The sequence below is a fragment of the Belonocnema kinseyi genome, chromosome 7 (genome assembly GCF_010883055.1).
Source record: "Belonocnema kinseyi isolate 2016_QV_RU_SX_M_011 chromosome 7, B_treatae_v1, whole genome shotgun sequence".
NCBI classification, from domain to species: domain Eukaryota; kingdom Metazoa; phylum Arthropoda; class Insecta; order Hymenoptera; family Cynipidae; genus Belonocnema; species Belonocnema kinseyi.
In genome coordinates this window covers 82,765,994-82,793,834 of record NC_046663.1, presented here as the reverse complement: position 1 = coordinate 82,793,834, position 27,841 = coordinate 82,765,994, and the positions used below count along the sequence as shown (strand labels likewise).

General features: G+C 27.0%; 1 protein-coding gene across 4 annotated transcripts; it reads left to right on the top strand.

Moving 5' to 3' along the window:
• The first annotated feature begins 331 nt into the window (after positions 1 to 331).
• Positions 332 to 27,841, top strand: LOC117177233 (striatin-interacting protein 1). 4 transcript variants are annotated; one of them, XM_033367803.1, is made up of 13 exons: positions 332 to 411; positions 2,359 to 2,475; positions 3,948 to 4,231; positions 6,453 to 6,631; positions 13,791 to 14,104; positions 17,274 to 17,487; positions 17,610 to 17,764; positions 21,219 to 21,463; positions 21,568 to 21,795; positions 22,102 to 22,273; positions 22,361 to 22,565; positions 26,550 to 26,856; positions 27,408 to 27,841. In XM_033367803.1, the coding sequence occupies exons 1-12, from the start codon at positions 334 to 336 to the stop codon at positions 26,810 to 26,812; spliced, it is 2,454 nt and encodes an 817-aa protein (XP_033223694.1). In that variant the 5' UTR covers positions 332 to 333; the 3' UTR covers positions 26,813 to 26,856; positions 27,408 to 27,841. The 4 variants fall into 4 exon arrangements, with proteins under 4 accessions (XP_033223694.1, XP_033223696.1, XP_033223692.1 ...); XM_033367805.1 differs by having other exon boundaries at positions 13,926 to 14,104; positions 26,550 to 27,841; XM_033367801.1 differs by having other exon boundaries at positions 26,550 to 27,841.

Genomic DNA, 27,841 nt, shown 5'->3' with positions numbered 1-27,841 from the left:
TTCCGAAACTTTGGTATACTGAAAACTTGCAATGTTTCAGTGAAACGCTTCATTGGAGTCACATTCCTATAGTAAACAGAGATCAATTTTATTTAAAAAATAAATTTTAATACAAATAGAAAAACATTAAGTCACACATAATCAACTCTTGACTTTAAAAAAATGATTTTATTCCAAAATTTACCGAGTTTTTAATAATTGTTGAAGTTGAAAGCAGAATTTAAACCAGAGTGATTTTTTCTCGACTTTTTTTGGAAACAGCAGCGCCATCTGCAGAACTGAAGAAGAAAGTATAGTTAATAGCAGCAAAAAGCAAATGGCGAAGCTATGACAATGGATGCGAATGGAAACGGGAAGCGTGGTCTTCCCAAATTACGGGACGTTTTGCACCGGCAAAGACAAGATTCTGATGTGAGTCAATTCTGATTATCGTATATTATCAGATTCCCGAGTGACCTTCACGGGATCCGTGGATTGTCCAAGGCGTTGGTTATGGACCGCTTCCTAACCTAATTTTTGACAGCTGAGCAACCATTAAAATATCTGTCAGTGAACTGTTTGCTTTAAAACACCAATTAATCAATGATGGTAGATCAACTTTCGTAAGATTATTCAAACTTTTCACTTTTCGTCTCCTTTAAGATAAATCACAGTCTGACTACACTGCTAAGTATCGTAGGATGTCATCGCTTTTCGAGTCTCAAAAATACCATCTTGGCTACACATCTTTAGAATTAAGTGCTTTCTTAGAAGGTGCTTAATATGCTGGATTATATTTGTTTATTGAGTTCACTTATAAAGCTTTGCTAGTCGCGGTTGTTATTTTTTTTAACTTGGAAAGTTACGAACTTTGATGAAATATGGTTTTGAAGCTTAGGAATTTAGTCTGAATTGTGACGATTAACCTAGTTTATTTTTGGTGTCAACAGTTTTTTATATAGTTTTTAAGATTGATGTCTAAGTTACGAAGAATCCAAAGTCTTCTTTTAAAGGAAGTTTTTACCTGTACAGAAAAAATCTAACTGTACCGAAATTTCGGTATAAAAAGCCCCCCTTTCTGTTGTATTTGTTCCGAAAAAATCGGGCAATTCGTACCGAAACTTCGTTACCCCTAGCCACGGCCTTTTTTAAACGTTATTGTACTTGTTTATGTTTACTATTTTGTATTTATTATAATTTTGTCTTAAGTTAATTTCAGCTACTTATTGTGAATAATTCTTTTTTTTATAGATTAGATATTGTGTGTTTGTTGGAAATATATAAATATTTATTAGTTTAATTTCGAAAATCTTGAAATTTAGTCTTTTTGAATTTAAATCTAAAAAATGTTGTGCATGGTTTGAAATTTAAATTGTTGCTAACTGTACAGTTTCAAGTTTGAAGCCCGAATAGTCGAGCAATTTTAAATTTGGAGCGTTCGTCTGAAGATTAAAGTCTGCATTTTTTGACCAATTTTAAATCAATCGAAATTTCAGAATTTGAGTCTTAATTGTGAAACAATATTAAATTGAGTATTCGTAATGTATAACGTAACTCTTATTATTTTCAACTGTTAAAATCTGATCTTTTCGACATTTTTTATATTTAAATTATATTTATTTATTATTTCGTAAAACTGATTTAAAAATATAGATAAAGATAAGAAAATTCCATTTTTTACACTTTAAAATTATATAATTACTTAATTAATGTTTAATGAAATAATTTAAAAAAAAATTATTTTACTTTGGACTGGCTAAATGAATGCAATTATTCAATTTGTGGCTAATGCCAGTGGTTTTACTTAATTAAGTTTCAACATTTGTTATAGCTTAATTCTTCTTTTGAAATAAAGTACAAACTGAGTAAAAATATTTTAATATTTTATAATTGCAAATGTAAGCCTTAGATTTATGATTTTTGAAAAAAATAAACGTAAAAATTTGAGATATTTTATGTGTAAAGTGTTAAAATGTATCAATTTAAAATGCAAATCCAAGAAATTAAAAAATATTGTTCCTAAATTTGAAAGCCTTTGAATTTAATAAATTTAGAATTAAAAATGTTCCAAATCGCATAATTTCATATTCAAGTCTTCATAATTAGACTTCAGTTTTATAAATTTTTGAAAATCGAACGACGATTAATGGTTTAAAAAATACTAACAGTATTTTGATTTAGAATTTCAAAAATTACTTAATGCACAAGTAAAAAAGTAAAGTCTTTCTAAATCATGCTATACTGTATACCAATATTTAAAATTTTTCACACAATAATTAAAAAGCTCTCCTACTCAAAATCCCGTTCCCTTTTAAACGCACGAATAATTTCGGAATTTATTTTCACGAACCCTTTATCAATAATTAATCAATTTTATAGGGTGGACAAGAATCTTCCGACCTCGATTTCGTCTACGATGACGCAGACACTCATGCGAATGAAATCGCCGAACTTTACAGTTACACGGAACAGTATGAGCTGCAACTTAATCTTAAGGTATATCACAATACTATTTTTATTTTCCAGTTGTTTTCTCCAGATTATTATCTTATTAGTTATACATTTTATTACTTTTTTGAAAATTCAACAATTTTGTTAAAAGTCACCCTTTTTGAAGGAAAATTCAACTGTTTTGTTAAAAATTCTTTTTTTGGGTTGCAAATTCCACTAACGTAGAAAAAATACTTTTTGGTTAAAATTCATATTTTAGTGTTGAAACATCAACTGAAATCTTTTTTGGATGAAAATTCAACTATTTTTTTGAAATTCTATGTTTGTAGAAATTTTAGTAAAAATTGCATCTTTTTTGGATAAAAATGCAACTATTTGGAAAAGAAATAAACCATTTTTTGAAAATTTTCCTTTTTAATAAAAAATTTCCTCTATTATATTTGATATTGCATCGTTATTGGATAAAAGCGCAACTATTTCGATAAAAATTCAACAATTTTGTTAAAAATGCATCTTGGATAAAAATGCAACTGTTTGGTTAAAAATTCAACAATTTTGTTAAAAATTCATCCCTTTCCATTCAAAATGCAACTTTTTTCTTGAAAATTGAACTGTTTTACGAAAAATTCAAATTTTTTTTTTTTAAATTAAAAAATGCATCTATTTTAGTCGAAATTTAAGCTTCCTTGGATAAAAATGCAACTGTTTGGTTGAAAATTCAGCAATTTTATTAAAGGCATTCTTTTTGATTGAAAACTCAACTATTTCATTAGAAAATTAACTTTTTCTTTAAAACTCAGATTTCACTTTCGAAAAATTAAACTAATGATGAAAATTCAAATTTTTTGTTGAACATTTGTCTTTTTGGTTTAAAAATTGAAGGGTCCGCGGTCTAAACCTGTTAACTAATATTTTAAAAATTTGAACAAAAATGTAATTTTCGCGCATCTATTAAAAAAATAAAAGGGATTTTTCCGTTCCGTTTCCGGGGTATTAAGTAAATATAAAAAATGTGCCAGAAAATACAACAAAATTAATTTCGAAAAAAATGCAGTTAAAAGGTTTAGACCGGAAGCCCTTCAATTCATCTGTTTTATTAGAAATTTCATCTCTTATTGATAAAAATGCAACTGTTTGGTTAAAAATTAATCTTCTTGGCTTTACAATTTTTTTTCTAATTTGTGTTGAACCACTTTGTTAGAAAAGAAGTTTTTTTTCTGAAAATTCATATTTTTTTGGTGAAAAATTCAATTTTTGTACAGGAAATTCATCTTTTGGCTTGAACGTGCAACAGTTTAGTTGAAATCTTGTTTCTTTCCTAACTGAAAAACCTTTATTCATTGAAAATTCGTCGTTTTGGGGTTAAATTTTTTTTTATGAATTCATATTTTTATGTTAAAAACTGAATTATTTTATTAAAAATTAAATTATTTGGTTGAATATTCAAATATTTTGTTAAGCGGTCGTCTTTTATGGTAGAAAATTATTATTTTTTTTTTGGTTTAACATTATTTTAGGCGTTCGAAGATCAAATGGAGTTGTACAGTCTTCGACCCTTGTGGCAAAATCTAACTACAGAACAGCAAAAGTCTATAATTCATAAATTATTGGATCAACTCGAGGTTTCGAATAAACAAGTGAGAATGAAGGCAGCTCGGTGCATTTTGTATCTTGCTCAGGGTTGTTGGGCTGAAGTGCAGTCTGACAAAGAACAGCAGGAGTGGTCGAGAACGAATGTGATGTTGCTTTACGAAACTGGAACTTTTGCGGCTTTTGTTGAACTTCTAAACATTGAAATCGAGTAAGATATATTTTTTTACTTTATTGAAAAATTACGACTTTTTGAAGAAAAATGCGGCTAATGGACTATTTCCCACAAGTTCGTTATACTTAGTTTCAATTTTAATAATAATAAAATCATAAAAAAAGAATAATCTTTTTTTCTTTTTTGCAAGAAATTTCCCTTGTTTTCTTTTTTTCTCTTAAATGTCTACTAAGCTTATAGAGCCTAATAAGAAAATCTAATAATATTTGGTTCAAAGTTTATTCTCTTGGTTAAAAATTCGACTATTTGGTCTGGTTGATAAAATGAACTTTTTTGTTGAAAACTCGTCTCTTTTGATTGAAAGTCCAATTATTTGGCTGTAAATGCAACTGTTTGGCAACGAAATTTTGTTGTTGTTAATTTAACTGTTTGGTTGGCAATTCATCTTTCTTGGTAAAAAAAAATCTATTAGTTGAAAATTCAACTTTTCAGACTGATAATTCAACTTTCTTCTTAAAGAAATCGTCTTTTTGCTTGGATATTCAACTATTTGGTTCAATAATAAACTATTTTAAATAAGGTTTTAAATCGCCAACAAAATAAATTTTGTTGGCGAACTGGTCTACCAGTAGACCAATAGACCAACAAAATTTGACACCTTATTTAAATCAATTACCTGTTCAACATTTCGAAACATCGTCTAATAAACTATTTTGCTGAAAATACATCTCTTGGTTTGAATTTCAACTATTTGATTGAAAATTTAACTTTTTTTCTTGATCACTTGCCTTTCTGCATAGAAAAATTAAATCGCTTGGATTGAAAACTCCTCTTTTATGGTAGAAAATTAACTTTTTTGTTGAAAATTTAACAGTGTTCTAAGAAATTCGTCTTTTTGGCATAAAAATTCAATTGCTTGGTTCAAACTTCAGCTATTTTGTTGAAAATTGTTCTCTTTTGATGAAAATGTAACTGTTCAGTTATTTTTTTTTTGTTTTAATTCAAATATTTGCTTAGGAATTCATATTTCTTGGTTAAAAACGATATTTTTTTTTAAATTAAACTTTTCAGACTAATAATTCAATTTTCTACTTAAAAAATTGTCTCTGTTTAAAAATTCATCTATTTGGTTAAATAATTAACTAATTTGCTGAAAATTCGTCTCTTTTAACCATTTGGATTGAAAATATTTCTTTTATGGTAGAAAAGTAATGTAATTTCGTTCAAAATTAATCTCATTGGTTAAAAACTCATCTATTCTGCTGAAAACTCGTCTCTTTTCATTGAAATTTCAACTGTTTGGGTTCAAAATTGTCTTTTTTTTTAATTTCAACTATCTGGTTCAAAATTCATCTTTTTTTATTGAAAATGATCTTCTTTCTTTGAAAATTCATCTTTGTAGGTTGAAAATTCAACTATTTGTTTAAAACATAAATTATTTTATTAAAAATCCCTCTTGTCTAAATCATTGAACTATTTTGTTGTTAATGCAACTATGTATTTGATTCAAATTAGTCTTTCGGGTTTGAAAGTGGACTGTTTTCTAAACCATTTTACTTTTTAACTTGAAAACTGAACTCTTTTATCAAAAATTAATCTTTTAGGTTGAAAATTCAATAAATTTCTTAAAAATGCAATATATTTTGACTGAAAATCTTATGCTATACAAGCATTTCATATTTCATTCAATATTTTATTGATATTAAATTTATTTAAAAGTATTTAATCCCCTATTACTCCCTTATTAAAAAGCATTTTGGGCTGTGAACTCTGAATGATTAAAAACGAATAATTTCATATTCAAATTATAAACTTATACAGTTAAAATTTAAAAAAAAATGTACAGTATAAACTTCTATCGTCTGAAAATAGTCCAAGCTGACTATTTCAGCAATTCAGAAAGAAATATTTTTAAGCTCAGATTTAGAATCCTTCAAGCTGAATGACTATTGTTAAGAAATCGTTTGAACTTAAAAATTTATTTTAATTGTGTAAAGAATATTTGAAAATTAATCAGAATTATTTTCTCTACATTCTTAAAAAAATTAAGTTGTTGTTTCAGTCATCTCTAGTCTGATATTGCTTTTTTCATTATCTTTAACAATATGATGCGACATTTTATGGACTTTCTTTTTCGAAAATCCATGCGACTTTGTTTGTAATTTGATGTGACTATTTCTGCACAGCATTATTAATTATTCTAAATTTTCCTTGACTGTTAATTTAATCAACCCATAATGTTTTTGCTTTTTTACAGAGATAGTACAGCCGCTAATTCAGCGATGCGGAAATTGGCAGTTAGTCTTGCTGACTCTGTAGATCTACGGTTAATTTTATCCGTTTTGTATATTATCACTGAAGTCATGAGGGAGGAGTCGAAAGACTTAGAAAACAGTCCTTACAAAGCTAGCTTTGAAACGTTTAAAGAAGAGCTTAGTAAGTATTATTTATTGCATTCAAAAATGTTTCTAGCTAAAAATTATATTCATAAATAATCGAGGGGTTAATTAATTCGGCAAATCTGGTGTTATCCCATAAAAACTCGATGCAACTCCATGGAATGCCTGTACAATGTCGAGCAATCTGTATAAAATGTTGTGTATTTCAAGGCACTGATTTCAATCTCATTGCGATCCCATGGAATCTTAAGAAATTTCATGCGATCCCATTCAATCCGTTGTAATCCCATACAATGTTTAACAATACCTTGTAACCCCCCTTAAGAAAACATGTTATAGCAAATTCATTATTGGCCTTCAATGATATTTTTATAATGAATTTCTTATAATTTTCTCGCGATTAAGGAAAAATCATTATAAGGGAATCAGTTTAGAAATCAAGAATGAATTAAAGTAAAATATAGAGAATGTACAAGTGAATGATTTATTTATATATTTAAGTTAAAATTTCAAGAAATTACAGAGAATTTCTATGGATTTTAAGCGATTTCGTCAGATTTCATAATTATTTAATGGGATTTTAATGATTTCCAAACACATGAGGAGATTCTAAGGGATTCAAAAACATTTTTTAACATTTCGAGGGACTTCCTTGAAAAGAGATTTCTATACTTTTGGTTAATTGATTTGTACTATTTCCAAATATTTCAAAGAATTTTGAAGGGTTTCCAAAGATTTCAAGAAATTTCAAGTGTACTTTAGAAAATAAATTTAATTTAATTAAATTCCAAAGAATTTCCTAACGATTCCAAAAATGTTGGGAGAGTTTAAGGTTTTTTTAACGGAATTTCACAATATTAGATGATTTTATTCAATCTTCAGGGATTTAACCTGTTTTTTTAGAGAACTTAAAAGAATAAGTTTATTTCAATTTGTATTCAAGGAATTTCTAGTGAAATTTAGAAATAAAATAAAATCTAAAGTTCATTCCCAATGATTGCAAATAGTTTAGGGGATTTGAAGGCATTTCGAGGAAGTTCACAAGATTAAATGATTTTATGTATCGTTCCTTTATAATTTTTCTACTGTTTACAATAGTTCGTTCAATATTTTCGCATTATTTATTCCAACGCTGATTATCCTTTCATAGTTTTTTATATCATGATTTTCAATCATGAATTTCTTATAATCCATGGAATCTTCTGCAATCTCATGCAATATTTTTTATTTGCATGAAATCTTGCAATCTAATGTATACCAAAAATCCGAGTAATTAACCCCTCGTAAATAATATTAACTCATTTGTTGTCCTGCGAAGTTTAGTGTAGGAGAAAAGTCCCTGTTGGGTACGGCCACGGAAACGGCCTGGCGCCATCTGTTATCCAAAAGTGGCAATTTCTTAGGGATGAATTCCACTTGTTTACGTGCGATTGAAAATAAATAAATTTATACTGAAAATAAGAGTTAACTGATCAGATAGCGGGAGTGCCTGTCGGAAAGCTGACAAAATCTCGAGTTAGGAAAAAAAAAACTTTCGCTCGAGTTTATCAAACGGTTTGGTCGGAGTTGTATCTTGAATTTCTCTTGTCTATGACAGATCTCTTATCGGATTATAAATATCACATAAAGCATTTCAATACTCTTGTTTTTTGAAAAAGTAATACTAAGGTATCTGGAAAAATTATTGTGTTGATTGGGCCAGTAATATTATATTTATACGATCTATTATTTTTGTAAATGAAATGCTAGTTGTGAGATTTTGAGGTTAGAAAGTTTAATTATCGCATAATATTTATAGAGTATATTTTATTTTAATTTGAATTTCGTGAAGCATATTTTGTGAAAAAATATTATTTAAACAAATTAAAGGTTATTGAAAATAAGTAATAATTTTTTATTAAACGATTGTTAAATAATTTAAAATAAATTTATGTCACTGAACGATAATTCAATAATATTTTTGAAAAAAAATTATTCTGGAAAAAAATTTATTTGAATAAATGAAATGTGTTTTGAACAATGAAACATTAATCAAACAATGTTGGTCAATATTTTAGTGAAGAAATAGTAATCATGATTAATTTAAAAAATTGAAAAAAAATTATTCAAACAAAATCAAATTGCTTAAATAATTGAGATATAATAAATCAATGTTAATAAATATTTCACTAGACTAATAGTAAGAATTTTTAGAAAAAAAACGAAATTTCGAAAGAAATATTATTTAAACAAATTAAATTTGTTTAAATAATTGAAAATTAAATAATCAGTATTGAAAATATTCTTAATTTGCTCTATTTCAAACATAGGGATATTCTAGTGTGCAAATTACACAATTCCGGATAAAATAACGATTGGTATTTTCATGTCCTAAGATACATGTCGCAAATTTTCATTTTGAGTTCATAAAGTTAGAGTAAATGCTTACTGAAACCTTAAAAATACATAGTATCTATAATAGTAAATCTACAAAATGGCAATACTTCTCAAAAGGAAAATTTTAAGCAAACCTACATGTCATTATTTATTTGAATTTTTCACAGTGAGTGTCCCGTATCTCATTTGTAATTTAAAAATATTTTTCACACAAAGAAAAATGTTAGGAAATTTATAATTCTAATTATAAATCTCTCTAATGCTTCTTTGTATTACAATATAAATACCTGTAATTTAACGTCGTATTGGGGAGAACAGACGTTTTTCTGAAAACGCTGCATTGAATTTGGCTTGTTCCCTTTACTTTCACTTCTGTACCCTTACCACATAAATTACTGCTGAACTTTTTCCCTTATTCAATGTTTTAGTTTGATAATCGATAGAATGACTTATAGCTTAAAATCCTGTTATAATTACAATATTAAACATCAATCTGCTTGTTGACATTCTACCGGCAATTCTTATGGTTATGTTCATAACCAACAACGAAACTAGAACGGGTTTAGCTGGAATGAAAAGACAATTTTTTCACTAAGTTTTTTTGCAAGAAAGTTTTCTCTATTATTTAGTTTAGTTTTGAAAAATGTTACATACGTTTTAAAAACCAATCATCTATTAATTTATTTTATTTAAAAACAATGCACACGTGCTAACTTGTGTAAATGTCAAATTTCTATCCCCTGGGAATTTCAGGATTTGGCCGCCGTGGGCGTTGTCTGTCATATTCGGTTAATATCAAGGTCATGTCCATACCCAATAGTTGATAATGTAACCTGCAGTGAATAATCATTAATTAAAAACACTAATATGTGTACATCGGAGTTGGGTAGCAACTTATTTAAAGTAACTAAGTTACTGAAAAGTTATGTTATTTGTAAATTTTGGGGTAATTTCGTTACTGGTTTAAACAGTAAATTGTAACTTAACTTAGTTACGATTTTTACAGTGACTTGGAAATTTAATTTTAGTTACTTTAAAGTCACTTTGTGTCAGTTATGGGTAAAAAATTAATCTCTTTTGGTTGAGGATTCAGCTATTTTCATGAAAATTCCTATTTTTTGGTTAAATGTAACTGATTAATTTCAAATTAAATTCTTTTTTTGTTGAAATAGTAGTAACTATTATATTTTTCGTTAGGAATTCATTTGTTTTCGGTTAAAATTGATCCTTTTGAATTTAAAATTCAACAATTTAATGGACATTTTTTTCGTTCTCGGTTCGAAATTTAGCTTTTTTGTTTAAAAGTTTCTCTCTTTTGGTAAAAAAATCCAATTATTTTGGTTGAAAATTTTGGTAGAAAATAAACTTGGTTTGGTTGAAGATTTAGCTCTTTGTTGAAAATGTGTCTCTTTTAGTTGAATTAAATCTAAATTCAGCTATTTTGGTAGAAAGATCGACTAGGTAGTTGAAAATTTGGTTCAGCTGTATTTTGTTGTTGAAATTTTGTCTTTTTAGTTTGAAAATTTAACTTTTGGGTAATAAGTTGAGCTGTTTTGTTTAAAATTCAGTTGTTTGATTAAAGATTTTTGTTTTTAGTTGAAAATCCATCTATTTCTTAAGAAATTTTACTATTTTGATTCAAATTCGTTGGGGGGTGGGGGGAATTTCAAATATTTTGATAGATAATTCAACTATTTCTTTGAAAATGAACTTTTTCGGAACTTCAACTCTTTTAATAACAATTCGCCTTTTTCGTTTAAAAAGTGGTCGAAAATTCAACTATTTTATTCAAAGTTAACTTTTTTGTTAAATATTAACTTTTTCGGTATAAATATTCATTCACTTTGTTAACAATTCATGTATTTTGTTAAAAATTTAACTATTTTGGTGGAAAGACCAAATTTGGTTGAAAATTAACTTTTTGGTTGAAAATTCGTCCTTTTGGTTTGAAAACGGTAGAAAGTTCAACTGTTTTGTCGAAAACGAACTTTTTTTTGTTGAAAATTAATATTTGTGGTATTCAAGTTCAGCCGTTTTGTTCAAAATTTATGTATTCAAACAAAAATTTACTATTTTGGTAGAAGATCAAAATTTGGTTGAAAAGTAACTTCTTTTGTTGAAAATTCGTTCTTTTTGGCATAAAAATTCATATTTTTTCGTTCAAAATAAGACTTTTTGATCAAAAAAATGTTACTGAATAATCCAACTTTAACTAATGGTTATTTATTTTTGAATTAAATTTGTATGAATTATCATCTCAGTTATTTTGATTGTTAAATTATCCAATTCAGGAAGTGAAAAAAGTAACTTGTTATGTACAATTTAGACATTACATAATAATATTGCGAAATATTTGGAATATTTGAAATATTTGAAACAAAGAGTTTAGATACGTAGATTTCAAAGACTGAACAAAGGTATCAGTGATTTTCTTATGATTTCACAGAGATTTCGGATAGATTTAAAAGTCTTCTTAAACATTTTAATTATTTTTAACAGATTTCACAACGATCTCAATTATTTCACCAATATTACCGAAGATTTTAAACAAATTAAAAATATTTTTAAAGATTTCGCAAAGATTTTACAAAGACTTCTATTATTTTATAAAGATTTCAGATATATTTCAAGGATTTCAATGATTTCCTAATAATTTTACAAAGATGTCAAAGATCTCGGATACATTTAAAAGACTTCACAAAACTCCAATCATTTTTCAAATATTTCAAAGTTTTCAGAATATTTCAAGGACATTACAAAGACTTAAATCATTTCTCAAATATTTCACAAATATTTCAATAATTTCACAAATATTATCGAATGTTTCAAAAATACTTCAAATATTTCGCAAAATTTGTAAATAATTTACAAGTATTTTACAAAGACTTCGCAAAGATTTCAATTATTTTCCAAATATTTAACAAAGATTTGAAATATTTTGCAAAGACTTAAGATAGATTTCAAAGATTTCATAAAGACTGCCATAATTTCATAAAGATTTCAATGATGATTTCACAAAGATTTCAAATATTTCGCAAAGATTTCAGATAGATTAAAAAAATGTCACAAAGACTTCTATTATTTCATGAAGATTTCAGATAGATTTCGAAGATTAAACATGGATTTCTTCGATTTCCTAATGATTTCACAAATTTGTCAAAGATTTCGAATAGAATCAAAAGATTTCAATGATTTTTTATAGATTTCACAAAGATTTCGGATAAATTTAAAAGGCGCCATAAAAACTTCAATTTTTTCTCTAAGTTTTCACAGAGATTTTAATAATTTCACAAATATTACCGAAAAGTAAAAAAATATTTCAAATAGTTCGAAAATTTTTTCTAAGAATTTAAAAAGATTTGAAAAATTGTAATGATTTCCAAAAGGTTTCGCAAAGTTTAAAATAATTTCACAAACATTATCAAATATTTTGTAAAGATTTCACAAAGATTTGAATGATTTCACAAAGACTTATATTATTTCACAAAGATTTCAGATAGATTTCAAAGATTGAACAAAGATATCATTGATTTCATAAAGATTTCAAAGATTTCGAATAGATTTAAAAGACTTCATGAAGACTTCGAACATTTTTCAAGGATTCCAATAATTTCACAAATATTTCGAAATACTTCAAAAATATATTAAATATTTCGCAAAGATTTTTTAAGAATTCACAAAGATTTCACAAATATTTAATACATTACAATGATTTTGGAAAGGTTTCACAACGATTTCGGAAAGATTTAAAAGATTTCACAAAGGCTGCCATTATTTTACAAAGATTCCAAATGGATTTGAAACATTGAACTAATCAAGAAAGAATTAAAGTACTTCTAGTTCCGTAGATCCAATGAATTTAATCGTTCGATTTCAGAAGGGGGCAAATCAATCCTTTTCCTCTCACAGGTCGATTACTAGGGGGATGGAGGCAATGCCCCCTGTGCCTCCTACGGCTCCACCGCCTCTCAAAAAAGGTAATTAGTTACAGTTATAAGTAATGTAATTGTAACTAATTACTCAAAGAATAGTAACTTACTCAAGACTGGCGTACATAAATTAAAGGGTCCGCGGTCTAAACCTGTTAACTGACATTTTTTTCGAAATTGATTTTTTTGTATTTTCTGGAACATTTTTTATACGCACTTAATATCCCGCAAGCGAGACGGCAAAATTCCTTGTAATTGTTTTTAATGGATTTTCGAAAATCGCATTTTGATATCTAGAGCATAGGTCCGTGGTCTAAACCTGTTAACTGGCCATTGCCTCTTACAGGGAATCCGTGCTTTTTTCAAAACGGCTCAGTTTATTCGTAGAACAGGCCAAAGATTTTCATATATAAAACTTGACCGCAGCTTGAAAAACAACGCAGAAACATGCGAGCTCGGGAAAAACAATAGAAACCCAGAGGTAGAACACTGCAGATAACAGGTTTAGACCGCTGGACCCCTTGTAGATAACATATGAACAGCTTTCAATTGTTATATAACGTCCAATTTTGATTTAAATATTATAAAAATAACGTGTATTATTTTTCTCTACTAAATGAAAAAAAACATTTAACAGTTTGCAAGAATATTGGAAATTGCAAAAAATAAGAGGACTTTGCTCCGCTGTGTAAAATTTATGAAATGTCAATTAATATTACCCTTCAAATAAATTAAAAATTCATTATGATTCTTTTATTTGTGCTCTTAATTAATGATTATCCACTGAAGGTTGCATTATCATTGGCAGACAGGTTTCTCCTACATTTTGTACAATATTTCCCAATGTTATTTAACAATCTTTACAAAAATCTATAACTGCTGATTTTACAGTGAATCCTTATGGCGATGAGCTTTTAATAATCAAGCTGATTGTAATGGTGACATGCTTCTGTAGTGGAAACGCCCCTCATTTTCCCATGAAGAAAGTTCTGCTTTTACTCTGGAAGCTTCTTCTGGTCTCCTTAGGCGGTATCGATACTTTGAGGAAACTGAAGAAGAAATATCGAGAGGAGGCAGGTCTTACGACTGACCAAGAAGATACGATAGAAGTCACAAAAAATATGAGACCGAGTTCACCTCCTACGAGTGCGGCTGACTTGCTGGATTCGCAAAACCAGAAGAGAAACAACCGACCTTTACGGAGGGTTTGTTTTCAAATTTATTAATAATATTATCTCAGGACTCAGACTCGTGTCACAGTTGACACTATTCGACACTTTTTCGAGCAATTTAAACAAATTTTTAAACCATTTTTGAAAGAAAACATAGGCTAAACTCCTAAGCTTTGGATTGTACGAAATTTTCGACTTCTTTAAGAAATATCTGTCAAAATTGTACATTTTAATTGAATATATATATATATATATATATATATATTCAATTAAAATTAAAATTCAATTAAAAAGTTTGGGTTCACTTAGAAAAATCGTTTTTTTGTTGTTGTATTTATCGCTTTAATTATACCGAACCTAAAAAAATCTTTCTTTAAAAGGTTCATTGTTTTCGAAATTATGTTTAAAATAAGCCCAGGGTGAAGCCTATTTGTCTAGTTTTTAATTAGATATTGCAAAAATAGTGTAAATTTCAATGTTTTCTTAAATTTTCAATAACTTCCGAAATAATCAACGTTTTTCAATATTCTTGGGCTCATTTTGAAGCTTTTTTTTCACGGTATCACAACAGCTTACGAGTATTAATCGTAAAAAATGTTTTTTCGAATTGCAAGAACTTGAATTTGCAACAAAAAAATTGAAATATTATTTTTAGTACACAAAAATATTTTTGTAAAATATATGAAACATATAATTATGAATTTTTTATGTAATTTCCTCAAAATATATATTTATTTAACTTTTATTCTGATTTGCCTACAGATAAGATGTTTTCAAATTTATCCAACTTTTTTATTACAACTTCAAGTTCTTGCAATTCGAAAAGAAGTTTTTTACGATTCATACTCTTAAGCTGTTACACCCAGTGAAAAAAAAAAACATCAAAATGAACCCAAGAACATTGAAAAACGTTGACTATTTCGGAAGTTATTGAAAATTTAAGAAAACATTGAAATTTACACTATTTTTGCAATTTCTACTTAAAAACTAGACAAATAGGCTTCACCCTGGGCTTATTTTAGACAGAATTTCAAAAACAATCAACCTTTTAAAGAGACATTTTTTTAGCTCCGGTATACTTAAAGCGATAAATACAAAAAAAAACGATTTTTCTAAGTGAACCCAAACTTTTGATCGGTAGTGTATATATCAAGTTGAAAGAGTTTTGAAATCAGCAATTTTGATTTAATCACATTCAAGATTATAAAATATAAAATTGGAAACATTTAACATTAAGAAAGCTTAGAATTGAGCAATTTTAAAATAAAAAGGTAAAGGAAAATCCGGGAAATTGATTCAGTCACCGGGATTTTTCATTCGATTGTACTAAAATGTTATTAATAATAATAATTTAAACTTTTAACCAGCATAATGAGAATTTTTTAGAGGAGTGCAAAAGCATTCTATAAAATCGAAATCACTGTCTGAAGTTGAAAAGTCCACTCCCAAGCTAAAGTTTTTCTGAATGGAGGTCAGAAAAGTCAGACTAAAAAGGTTTCAAAAAGAAGGTTCTGCTCTAGATAGCGATACAAAATTCAATTTTCATTTTTTTTTAATAATGCTCCCAATAAATTAAGAATTCAAATACGGGTAAACTAAGTTTAATTTGAAAAAGGTAGCCAATTACGAAAAAACGGACTGAAAATTTTATGTTGAAAATTTCAAAAGTTTTTAAAATCAGCGTCGGATATCGGTTAAAAATCGAATTTTCCATTTTTTGCAAAGATAAAATCGTCCTTCTAAAATATGGGCGTGTTAAATGAGAATTAAAAAGGTTTGATTCGAAAAAATAATGAAAATTTAAGGTCACGATATCACAGTGTAACAGACATTTTTTGCATAATATTAGAAAAAAATATTTTGCTTTCATTACATGATAATTACTTCAAAAAATATCAATGGTAAAAGGTTGAATAAAATTATTAAATTTTATAATTTTATTATATTATAAAAAAGTGATTGTATTAAAAAATGAGATTTCGAAAAAATCCTTTTTACGCAATGTATAATTTTTTATGCTATAAAGAATGATGATGATTTTTATTGGGATTAAGGAGTTTTACAAATGAATAGAAATTCTGAATTTGGACATGGAAATTTAAAAAAAAAAAAGAGTATAATTACCAGACCGGGAAAATAAAAAATTGACATGAATGGCTTCAAAAATAAAACATGCTAAAAAAGCATATATTATTAATATAATTTTTTAAAGTTTTCTGTTTTGAAAATAGCTCCAATTACAAAATTCTTCCCTATAAATAAGAATTCAAGTAGAAAAGATTTCAGTCTGAAAAATAATTAAAATGAATTCTCGACTTTGCATGAAGCTAAGTTTACAAAAAAAAAAAAAAAAACTAGAACCTAGAAATTATGTAAAGATTTGGAAACACCAAATCAAACCATTCTTCGACCGACAATGCAGTAATGGATTTATTATTAGAAATTATTCTAAATTAAAAAAAAAACTTAATTTTCAAAAAATTTTAATTCAGATGTGAACTACAAACCTTTTTTATTCGATAATAATGCAAGTTGATTAGTTTAAAATTTTAGAAAGAAGTATTTCCGACGTGGACCATTGAATCTATTCATTGAAGAATAATTAAGATATATTTACGAATTTATTTTCAAGTAATTCGAAGTATGTAAAAAAATCTTGGAATTTAAAAACACTTGAATGTCAAATTTATCCTGTTTGAAGGTAATTTATTATTGTATTGTAATTAGTGAAGTAGGAATTAATTTGCAAAGATTTTCTTTATCTTCACAAATATTTTATTTGTCAAGGATTAATTAATTTCATTTGATGCGGTTACTTTTCTGTAATGATATTCTTCTCTTCCTCTAAAGTTCTCTAGTTTTTGTGGAATGGATTTGTTAGTTGCGAGGTTTAGAATTGGTTTTTAATCTTTGAAAAAACCTTGAAATGGTATAAGAAATGGAATAAAGAAGTTTTATCCCAAAAAGGAAATGACAATAAAATATTAAAATAGCACTTTTATAATATAAGTTTAGAATTCACATAGTAAAATCTGTTTGAAATTCAAAATACCTCCCCAGAATGAAAAATTTGCGGATTTTTATTTACTTTCACTCTTTACTTTTGAAGAAAGATTTTTTTGTATACAACTTCTATGCGATTAAAAAAAATCGTTCCAATCGATCCGAGGTTTGTGTGATTTATTTTACAAGTTTTGAACAGAGTTTGATGAAGCAAAGTTCGTTGGACGAACCACTAATGGGTATGGAATTCGAGGGAGGAGAAGGTGGAAACAATTCGTCAAATAATGAAGGAGACGGTGATATGATGATGTTCATGGATCAATCGTCTCTTTCGCAATATCAGGGTTATTTTGAGGATCAAAATAGTCAGGCACAACCCAGACCAAGTACTCCTCAACCTATTATAAATAAAGGTACAAAAGTATGAAGACTTTAAAGACTAGGATTTTTCTGAAGAAAGTAAATCAAATTAAATTGAAAAGAGATTTAATATTTCGGAAATTTATTAAATTAAATTAATTTTTTAATTCTAAAGGTTTGCCGTGGACGCCGAAGGTGCGGCAAAAAGATGTCGACATGTTCCTTGAAGGTTCAAGATTAAAATTCGTTGGTTACAAATTGCAAGGCGATAGGGAGAGTTTAGCAGGTCTACCTCAGCCCATCCACGAAGGAGTCAACATCCTCAAACGAGTGAGTCTTAAATATTTAAATTTCATTATTCCACTTTTTATTTACAGGGAAATTGGGAAATTGCCATACATTTGTAGAAATAATCAAATATTTTTATAAATAAAGTGGGCGTACATAGTATGAAACACGTATTAAAAGAAAAACAAGTTTTAGTTTCTGTGATAAGTTTGCTTTATTTATACATTCTTATACAAAACTTAATAAAAGTAAATGAACTGGCTTGATTTTTTTCAGATAATTACAATTTAAAGAATGAAAATTACCCCTGTTTTTTTTTTTTTTTTTGAAAAAATGAGTAATTTTTATTAAATTTTTTTTAATTATCTAAAGAAATCAAGCCGGTTCGATGCACAGTTAGATTTAATTCTGGTTAGAAAAACTCAGTGTTTTAATTGTGTCTAAACTTGTATTGAAAACTCAAAAAAGAAACTGTATAGTATACACTCAAATAACTGTATATGTTCAATTTTATTTTATTTTTTTTAGATATCGAAAAATAACTACTTGAGCAAATGAAAATTGTTTAAACATATATAAATTTGTTAAAAATTTACAAGAAGTATATCATAATTATGTAATTATGCAACAAAAAGTAGCATAGGATGCCAATTAGAAAAAAGTGTACATCTGGCTCAATTAAAAAAAATTTTGAAAGGAAATAATGAATAATTGTTTAAATAATTACATAATGTTTTTAGAAAAATGAATTACTCCAAACAATGACAAAATATTGCATTTCAATAAGAAAAAACGATTATTTCTTACATTTTTTGCGAATAACTAATTGTTTAAATAATTTTAATTTGTTTAAAGAATTGAAAATTGTTTAAAAAGCCATGGTAAATATTCAAATTGTCCATTAGTAATTATTTGTATGAAAAAGACGACCTAAAATGTAGTGACTTGATTTTTGAGTCATATTTACGGGGTTGCTGGGATGGTGAGGGTGGGTTGAAAATAAAAGTTATTAGTATGGTTTTATTCCATAGACATTCCACTTTATCCTCAAAAAGTTTGCTACGTTTCGTTGAAATCCTGGAACATGAGTTCAATTTTTCGAAAATTTCTCCATGTTAATTAAATGGGATTTTGAAGTGCCTGCTGCCACGTGTTGATATTTGAATTTTGAAAAAAAATACGGATTTTCTTTCCCTGGAAATGGAGAAGTCACAAGATACAATAGGAAAAATCGTTTGAAATGGTCAGGAAATACCTTAAAAAATCGTAAAATTTTTTCAAGATCGTGCTTATTTGTTATATTAATAAAAAAGAATGATTTTTTCCATTTGTAAAAGTAGCTTTATATTACTGGATGTAACTATTTTGTTGAATATGGATAAAAATTAATTTCTTTAAACTATACATGTATGTAACTATTTGATTATTGGTTGAAAAATTTTATTTTTTATTTGAAAACTGAACTCTTGTTGAAAATTCAACTATATGATTGAAAGTTTAACTCTTTTGTTAAAAATTCATTATTTTAATAAAAAGTCGTTTCTGTGATTGAAAATTTAAATACTTTGTTGAAAATTTGTTTTTTTGTGTTTATTTCAAATAAATATCTTAACTAAAAATTTTAATATCAGGTTCATAGTTCTTTTTTTGGGGGGTTGAAAATTAATATATGTAACTTGCAGTGTAACTAGTCCAGTTGAATATTCCATTATCTTAGTTAAAAATTCATTGTTTTGTCTGAAAATTATTTTTTTTAGCTGGAAATTTAACTGTTTCATTTTTAGTTTAAATTTTTTTCTTAGTTGAAAATTCAACTGTTTGGTTAAAAATTTATCTTTATTACTTGAAATACATCTCTCGTTTAAAATTCATCTTTTTCGGTTAAAGTAAACTGTTTTCATTTAAAACTTAAATATTTTTTGCTTTAAATATCAAGTGTTACATTTTTAAAAAAATATTTTTTATTTTTAAAAAATTCAACTTTTTGTTTGAAATTTAAACTGTTTTGTTAAAAATTATTTTTTTTGTTAAAAGATTTATCATTTGCATTCAAAAATAATCTGTATGATTGAAAATTTTAATATTTTGTTATTTTTTTGTGATTAAAAATTAACTTTATTAACGGAAACTTGAACTATTCCATTTTTTGTTGAAAATTTATCGTTTTTGGTTGAAAACACAACTCTTGTTAAAAATTGGTATTTTTTGGTAGAATAAAATGTTTTAATTAAAAAATCTAATTTTGCCATTAAAAATATCAAGTGTGACATTTTTCGATAAAACATATTTTTGGTTAAAAATTCAACTAATTGGTTCAAAGTCTGTTTTCTTTAAAATGCATTATTTTGGTTAAAGATTTATAATTATAATTGAAAAATCATCTCTTTAGCTGGAAATTTTAATATTTTGTTGGAAATTGTTGTTTTTTTTTTAATTTAATTTTTTTAAATGAAAATTTAACTATTCCATTTTTTGTTGAATTTTTCTTCGTTGAGAATTCAAATGTTTGGTTGAGAATTTATCTTTTTTAGTTGAAAGTTCGTCTTTTTTTATCAAATTAAATTGTTTTGATAAAAAAATTTTATTTATTTTTTTGTTGAATTATCAAGTATTATATGTTTCGATAAAAAAACTTTTTTGATTGTTGAAAATTCAACTATTTGGTTGAAAGTAACATTCTTTTGTTAAGCATCACTTTTTAGTTGAAGATTCATAATTTTAATCGAAAAAAAATCTCTGTGAGAAAAATTTAAATATTTTGTTGAGAATTCTTTTTTATTTTGTAGTAGAAAATAAATTTTTTCTAACTGACAATTTAACTAGTCCAGTTGAATAATATTCCATCATTTTAGTTGACAATTTATCTTTTTGGTTTAAAACTAATTTTTTCAACTGAAAATTGATTTATTTCATTTTTGTTTGAACATTTATTTTTCTTATGTTAGTAGAAACTTCACATTTTTTGTTGAAAATTGAACTATTTGGTTAAAAATTGATTTTCTTCTTGAAAATACAATATTTTACTTGAAAAATTAATAATTTGAAGCGCTTTACGTTGAATGCAATATAGGACAAACATTAGTTTTACATAAAAGAATATATTTCCCTATTTTCGTGAAAATGTCCCTTATTTCCAATGGTTTTACAGGGTAGCTACTCCCCTGGAAAATATCTTTCATTCACAATATCAATATGTTAAATATGCGCTGAATTTGAAGTGTATGAAGGTAAAATAAAAATTTTATTCTAAATTATTATTTAGGAATAAATTCTAGAAACTGTAATTAGGGTGTTAGTATTATTTATTTATTAAATTGATGGTGATAATATATTTAAGAATATCTTGAAATATATTTTTTTTTCTAGTTTATATATAACTTATGTCAAGGAATTTTTCCCAGGATTCAAGAAGACAACCTGTTATATTGAATGTCTGCTTATATGGTATAAATAAATTTAATAATTATTTATCTAAGATTTTACAATGGTTTTGCAGCACATGTACACTTCGTTATCAGAAATTCAAATTCAAAAGGAGGAGGAAATAGCTAGGAACCCAATGAGTACGGAAGAGCCGCTGATTCGTCAAACGCCAACGGAGATTTTGTACCAAGCGATGCTGCCCAACCTTCCACAGTACATGATCGCCTTATTGAAAATTGTGCTCGCTGCCGCGCCCACCAGCAAAGCAAAGACTGAAAGCATTAATATTATGGCTGACGTGTTGCCCGAAGAGATGCCGTAAGTAAACAAGTATACGATTAAAACGCTTTGAATTAAAAATTTTAAAAATTATATTAAAATATTGTTTCCTAATCTTCATTTTTTTATCGATTTGATTACAGAATGACAGTATTGCAGTCCATGAAGTTAGGAATTGACGTGAATCGACATAAAGAGATTATCATTAAAGCAGTTTCTGCAATTTTGCTTCTCCTGCTCAAACACTTCAAGATAAATCACATATACCAATTTGAGTTCATGTCTCAACATTTAGTTTTTGCCAACTGCATACCACTTGTTTTGAAATTTCTGAATCAAAACATCCTTTCTTATATTGAAGCGAAAAATGTGTAAGTTTTTATTTTCAGAACACGACGGTACACTGGTACAAACGGAACAAACAAACGGTACACTGGTGCGAATCTGCACCCGAAGTTTTTTCATTTTGTTGACATTTATGCAAACAAAGCTGCAGCAGATCATCTCCATATATATTAAATATATATGTTAAATGTATGTGATATATGCTAGTTGTTTATTATACGTTCAATATATTTAATATTAAAATTGCATACAAACTAATTCGCACCAGTGTACCGTTTACGTGTGCTCGGTTGGAGTGTACCGTTTGAGGGTTAATTCAGGGTTTTTTTTAGCATTCCAATGTTGGATTTTCCGATGTGTGTAATTGGAGATCAACCTGAGTTGACGGTGGAGAATCTCGAAATCGGAGATAGTCAAAATTACTCCTGGCGGAACGTGTTTTCTTGCATAAACTTACTGAGGATTCTGAATAAATTGACCAAGTGGAAACACAGTCGTGTCATGGTAATTTATTATTATTCATTGGCTGATATTTTTCATTTTTAGATCATTTTCAACTTTATATTAAAGATTATTATATTGTTTTTCCAGATGCTAGTTGTATTTAAATCGGCGCCGATTTTGAAGCGGACTTTAAAAGTGATGCACGCCATGATGCAATTATATGTACTCAAGTTGCTGAAAATGCAGACAAAATACTTGGGCAGACAGTGGCGGAAGACAAATATGAAAACTATCAGCGTTATTTATCAGAAGGTTAGACATCGTCTGAACGATGACTGGGCTTATGGAAATGGTGAGTTGAAACTTTATTAAGACGTGTTTCAATAGGGAAAAGGCATGGAATTTTGAAAAAGTTCTCGAAATCGTTAAAATTCTTATCATTACTTTGGTACATTACGGCGAACTTTTAGGAATTCGTTGGCTAAGTATACGTGTTGGAGGAAAATTATTTATATCCACTTAGCTGTTATGGTTTTATTTTTATAAGTGCTTAAAAATAAAAAATTCGTAAATTTGGCATTTTAAACCCCTATGTTTGGAAGATTTTCTTTTAGTCAGATTTACTTCCGGAATGACTCAAATTTAAGTATAAATTCCTATGAAAAGAGAATTACTCAGACAGTTTTATTATTATATTTAAAGTAATTCATAATAAATTTATAATAATATAAATTATACAAATATAACTTTCAGCAATAAAATTTATTTTTTGTAATTCAAAAGATTTGTTTAAAGGGACAAAAATAAGGTTTTTAAGCCAAAAATTAAGAAGTAAAATGCACTCTCATTAAAAAATTTTATATTTTTATTTAAAAGTTACAAAACTTCCCAATTTTGTATAAAAAAATTTAAGTTTCAGAGAGATAGTTTTTTAGTTTAAGTTTTTTAGTTCAAAATATTATAAAATCTATATTTTTGTATAATGTTGTATGAAGATGTCATTTTCCTCTAACGTTATCGTCTTTCGTAATTTTTTTTTCACTTTGCAGTGGTAGATTTTCCTATTTTTTCATACAAGATTTTTTTATTGATAGTTGTTTACAAATTTGCAATTTTCTAAGGAAAACTTTAAAAAACGACAGATACTCGAAAGGGTCTTCAAATCACAAATCTTCTTTATTTTTGGTAGAAATTCGTAATTTTGTTCACTATTATTTAATTAATTAATTATTTATTCATTTTTCTCCCTATTAAAAATTATGAAAAACTAATTCTTCACTTTTGAGTCGTACACTTTCATATTAAATATATTTCTAGAAAGTTGTGTAAATCGTAAATTTTCATTTTTTTCTGTAGAAATTAGTAGTTTTCTGTAAAAAATATTAAAACTGATCAAAAAAATTTTCATATCGAGTTGTAGATCTTCCTATTTGTTGGTAGAAAACTAGCTATTTATAATTATGTGTAGAAATTCGTAATTTTATATAAAAATTTTTAATTGCGTTTTGTTGTAGATTTTCATCATTTTTCTTAGAAACTTTTTATTTTTGATACAAAATCATTAAAGCTCATAATTATTCAAATAAGCGCACTACGTTCGCGATTATTTTTTGTTGTCTCATGCAATTTTTAAATGAAAAAAAATATATATTATTTTTTAAAAGTATTATAGACAATGAAACGCTTACATCTCGGATCGAAAATATCCATTTATGGTGAAGTATATTAACATAACTTGTTATTATTAAAAAATTAATAATAATATTGTAAATATTTTTTTAAGTCTAATGATTTTTCAGGAACTATAACAATTTTATACCAAAAACAGTAACAAAACTTAATTAAAAATTGTATAAGATTGTAAATATTTTTTTAAATCTAATGTTTTTCATTTAACCTAACCGATTTCTGATGAAGAATGTTAATATAACCTACAAATTAAAAAAAGTTTGAAATATAATTATTCTCTTAAAAAATTATAAATCTTGTTTAAACTGAAATGATTTTAGGTTAAAAATACCAATAAGTGCCGACGAAAACAACTAACATAAAATGACAGAAAATTGTGTAGAATTTTAAATCTTCTTCAAACTACAATGATTTTATTTTAAAGTACCAATTTTTTGTGTAAAGCTCCAACATAACCTATAATTGTTGAAAGTTTTGAATCTCCTCAGAAATCATATTGAAAAAAATTAAGACTCCAATTTCGAACGAAAAACACTAACATAATCCAAAATTTTTTAAATATTCTAAATCTTGCTCATATTATATAATACTTTTTTTTTTAATATGATTTTTTATGCAAGCTGCTAACATAGCATAAAATGGTCAGAAGTTATGTATTTTTTTCAACATTTCTTTTTTTTTAATACCAATTTCAGACAAAAAACACTAAAATATGCTAAAAATTTTAAGATTATAAATCTTGTTCATATTATTCTGATTTTGGTTTTAAAATACAACTTTTTGTGTAAAACACCAACATAACCTAAAATGCTTCAAAGTTGTGAACTTTTCTTGAAATCTAATTTTAAAAATTTACAACACCAATTCCCGACGAAAAATACTAATATACTTCAAATTGGTTAAAATATTCTAAGTTTTGTTCAAATTATAATATTTTTTGTTTTAAAATATAAATTTGTTGTGTGAAACGCTAACATAACTTAAAATTGTTGAATTTATGAGTCTACTTCAAAATCTGATTTTTTACATAAAAAATATCAAATTTTCGACGAAAAACCACTAACATAATTGAGATTTGTATTTTATTATAAATTTTGTTCAAATTATAGTGATGTTTGTTTAAAGCTGCCAAATTTGTGTGTAAAATGCTATAGAAATAACCTAAAATTATTGTAAAATATGAACTTTCCAAATCTAATGATTTTTCTTTTTAAAACCCCGACTTCCTGGAAAAATCGTAAAGATAATCTATCACTGTTCAAAAATGGAAAATCTTGTTCAAGCCGTTCAAACTATAATTATTTTTGTTTTAAAATATAAATTTTTTGCATATAACGCTAACATAACCTACGATTGCTGAAAGCTTTGAATCTTCTTTGAAATCTGATTTTTTAAATTAAAAAAGAATGTTTGAACATTGTAAAAATATTCTAAATTAGCTAAAATTATAAAGATTTTTCTTTCAAATTGACATTTTTTGGTGTAAAATTGTATAACGTAACCTACAATTGTTATAATTTATGAAACTCTAAAATCTAGTAATTTTTGTTTAAAAAAAGCGATTTTCTGTTTAAAAAAGCGTTAATATAACCTACAACTGTTAAAAAATTTCAGACATTGTTCAAAATATAATCATTTTTGTTTTCAATTATCAAATTTTGGTGTCAAATTCTAACATAGCCTAAAATGGTTAAAAGCTGTGAATCTTTTTTAAAAATATATTTTTTTAAATAAATATAACAATTTTAAACGAAAAACCTTAACTTATCCAAAATATTTAATAATTCTAGATCTTGTTCAAATTTTTGTTTTAAATTGTCAATTTTTTGTGTTCTCTAAATTTCGGTGTACTCTAACGTAACCTAAACGGTAAAATTGCTGTCAAAGCCGGAAAAAGTTATTTTAAATCTTGGTAATCTGATAATTTGTGATTAAAGATACCTATTTCCAGTGTAAAACGCTAAAATAACCTAAAATGGTTGAAAATTAAGAATGGTGATGATTTTTATTTAAAAATGCTCATTTTCAGTAAAAAAAACTGGCACAACCTAAAAATTTAAAAAATACTAATGTCTAGCGAAAAAAACTATCATAAAACATGTATAGTACTTGCAATAATTTGTTAGATAAATTGCAAGTTTTAATTTAACTGCACAAGAGTATTAAAAAGTACAAATCTTTCTCGATTCGAATAAGTTATTCTATGATTTTTCTGAATAAAATTATTTGTAGATTTAATTTCCAAAACACTCTTAAATGTTTAAATTCAAATGACAAAAACTAAAATAAAAACCAAAGAGGAAAGAAGGCAATCTCCAAATCCTCTCCTTTCTCTCTCTTCTTATTCATTTATTTTTTAAATCGCAAAAAATCTGCGACGTTTCAGTGATAATTCAGCACCCTTTCCAAGACATTAAAAATAAAATTTTCAACATATCAAAGTCTATCAGGGAATCAGGATGTTCTCCGCATGATATCTGACTTAATTTTTGATAATTTGTTTATTTGAATCGGGAAATTTAAGATATTATTTTCCAAATATTGCTTCTTATTTCTTTTTTAATTTACAAGATTTTTTTATTCAAACTCCCTCACATAACAAAAATGATTCTACTGAAAAGTGAAAATAAATGATATTAAAACACAGATTTGGAAGCGAAGCCCTGGGATTTCCAAGGTGAGGAATGCGCCCTGAGGTCCTGCGTCGATCAATTCAATAATCGACGCTACTCTACAGCGATTCGAGACGAGGAATTGGAACCAGTCGATACTTGTGCAACTTCAGTTTTAGGTGCAAATGTGGAGCTCACAGATGAATTTAAACAGCACTATGAGCTCTGGCTGCAGCAGGAAGTCTTTCAAACAAATATCAATTGGGAGGAACTCTTAGAAAATAGCTGCGAAATCTGATGAATCTTAGCCATATAAAATTGCAGCTCTGTAAAAAAAAGCAAGTAAGAAGATAAGGACTGAAAATTCAAAACTTAAAGTTTTATACGGTTATCGTAAAATCACGAAGTGTTCGAAGGACAATATTTCCGCGTGGAGACTATAAAGGATAACGTCTAATCGGTCGACGATCGGGTGCTTTGATCAAAACGAGGATATTTAATTCGTTCCGATTGTTTTTTTTTTTTGTTATTTTTTTTTGTTACATCCCCGATTATACGTGCGTACTCTAAGTTTGTGCAATTTACCGGAACTAGCCACGTAATATTTATAGCCGAGACTTCAACCTCCTCTCAAATTCTTTGTACCTTTGTAAGTATCGTTTTAGAGTTAAGCTAGAGAAGGAAACCTCGAGACGAGAGTGAAGTGACGATTACCATCTCCGGTGTAACTGGCGACCCGTTCCAAAGATATTAACGTTATCCCTTTTTCGTTCAACGCGGGATATAGGGATGTAGTCCATATTAGTGTCGTGCGTTCTGATTGTGATTTCCACCTCTTAACAAAACTCCCATTCATCAAAAAGACACTAAAGTTGTACTGTTTCTGTTTTCAGTTTGGTAAATATTAATTAAGAAGACAAAAGCGGTGTAGGAACACCAAAACGAACGTCGCCACTTTTCATTGTACATTACTCCTCTTGTATTATATATTAGGAATCGTGCGCGTGAGATTATTCCGATTTATATATAAATTTACATTACCGTTGGAAATTATCAGGTGATGTACTTTTTATGAATTGATTGTTGTTCTCTCTCTTTTTTAAAAATTAAAAATGTACATGTTCCTCGATTTTGATGGCAGCGTTTTAGGGATGTGTACAAACTATGTTTGATATAAACATTTTAATTTATCACATTGAATTAATTAGAATTGAATTTTACCAAGTTATCCTGAAATTCTGTTGAAGTTTTTCGAATTAATCTTGAATTCTCTTAAATTAAAAGTTGATTGCTATTTAATTTAGTGTAATTCAGTTAATGTACGGTT